This window comes from Montipora foliosa, unplaced genomic scaffold, assembly GCF_036669935.1.
Source record: "Montipora foliosa isolate CH-2021 unplaced genomic scaffold, ASM3666993v2 scaffold_54, whole genome shotgun sequence".
NCBI classification, from domain to species: Eukaryota; Metazoa; Cnidaria; class Anthozoa; order Scleractinia; family Acroporidae; genus Montipora; species Montipora foliosa.
Genome location: NW_027179802.1, coordinates 187,501 through 189,175, shown reverse-complemented (window position 1 = coordinate 189,175; position 1,675 = coordinate 187,501). Strand labels below are relative to the sequence as shown.

The 1,675-nt window shown below is 37.6% G+C and overlaps 1 protein-coding gene across 6 annotated transcripts in view; it reads right to left on the bottom strand.

Moving 5' to 3' along the window:
- Positions 1 to 481: 481 nt before the first annotated feature.
- The window catches only part of LOC137990067 (uncharacterized), a 13,962-nt gene continuing 12,768 nt past the window's right edge, over positions 482 to 1,675 (bottom strand). For all 6 annotated transcript variants that reach the window (XM_068835608.1, XM_068835609.1, XM_068835607.1 and 3 more), the window contains one exon: positions 482 to 1,025. In XM_068835608.1, coding sequence (XP_068691709.1) covers positions 685 to 1,025 — 341 coding nt within the window. In that variant the 3' untranslated portion in view covers positions 482 to 684. The remainder of the gene's footprint in view (positions 1,026 to 1,675) is intronic.

The following is a 1,675-nucleotide window of genomic DNA, read 5'->3' as shown; positions in this document are numbered from 1 at the left end:
ATAATGCTAAGCTCCCTAATTTTTGGACAGGTTACTTTTCACAGGTCACTCGTTTCAAAACCTTTACCAATGCTAAACATAGACCTTATTAGGCCTAAAAACGACATTTGGGCATAAGGTTTTGGGTTGCTTTGGTATAGGTAGAACAACGACCTGGTGACCTGTGAAAAAATACCTACAGCTCAGGCCCGCCGCAAATTTTTTAACGGAGACAAATTCCGCGCAAAATGCTAATAATTCGTTTATTCCGAAAACACTGCAACGTTGTCTTCATGTTGTCTGCATGTCTTTGTGTCATGCTATACAACGAAGGACTGAAATTTATTTCTCGGGAAACGGTTTCAACTTACATTTTCTTTTTGAGCTGGAGATTTCGTCAATGGCATCGATCAATTATGACTGCGGAATAGGAATGCGCTAGTCCCACTTTAGTTGATCTGAGCAGAGTTGTAGGTCTTCAATAAATGTCCACTCACAAGTATTTGGGACCACAATTATTTTTTATTTCAGTTTTAAAGAATGATATTACAGCTATAAGTCTTTTAAGAGACAGTTGTGACGACTTTGTCCTCTACAAAACAGCAAAACTACAATTAGAAGTCTAGCTTTTAAATCCCTTAAATCATAAAAACTGGTGGTCGTTATATTGTCGCCTTTATGCGTCGTAGAGCGATTGGAGCGCGCTCAAATCAAAAATGCCCCGAAGTAGCAGTGATAGGTCCACATATATACTTTACTAGTTGGAGTTGGCCATGAGCCTGACTTCGCCATGATGACGTCACCAGCTTTCACTTTAAACACTCCGCCAGCGTACAAGCCCCCCTCGCTGTTTGTTGTTTTCATCGGTTGTGTCATGGTAACAATTTTGTTGTTAACAAGGAGGTGTACTCTCCCATTGTTGTGATAATAGATGTATAAATATATGTAGTACCGTCCAGAGATGGGCACCGTCAGTTTTCCGTCATTGTACGTCATTCCGCCGGCAAGATGGCTGTTGGGGGCGCTAACAGACCACTCTTTGATCGCTGGAAGGAAAAGAGAATTGGCTTAGTTCTTTCTTATTCACTTAAAGGAAACGAAGTAAGAGAGAGAGTGTGTCCTGTAAATTGAAGAAAAACTGAAGACACATTTAGTGTTAAGGTGGCTCTGAATCCTCTGCATAGAATTCCTTTAAACTTTGCAGAAAGTTTTATTCTGGAATGATGATTACATTTCAGAGATAAAAAATGGGGGTCACCGATTTTTTTTTTTTTTTTTTTTTGAGATATGAGCAGCTAAATCCAAAGTATGGAGTGTTTTTGCACGGCTTTTCTGTTGGCATGGTAACTTTTTACGTCACAAATTTCAGTAATAATTGGTGTTTGATATGGTACCATAACATCGCTGTTAAGTGATAAATTGTTGTAGTGTCAATCCTTCTAATAATAACGTTTCTTTGAAGTGTTCAAACTGATGAGAGTCACCTTAAAATTTTTGTTAGTCTCATTCTTAACTTTCTAATAAAAAAGTGTGTATTTGAAGAGGGAGATAATGCGTAAAACGTATGATAATGTGAAAAATCAGTGTAAAGCGAGGTGATTGAAAACAATACAAGCAAGCAAAAGATTCGCCATCAAAAATGTTCGCACGAATTGACTTATCAATACTAGTAATTTTATTTTGTTTTTGTAATTTT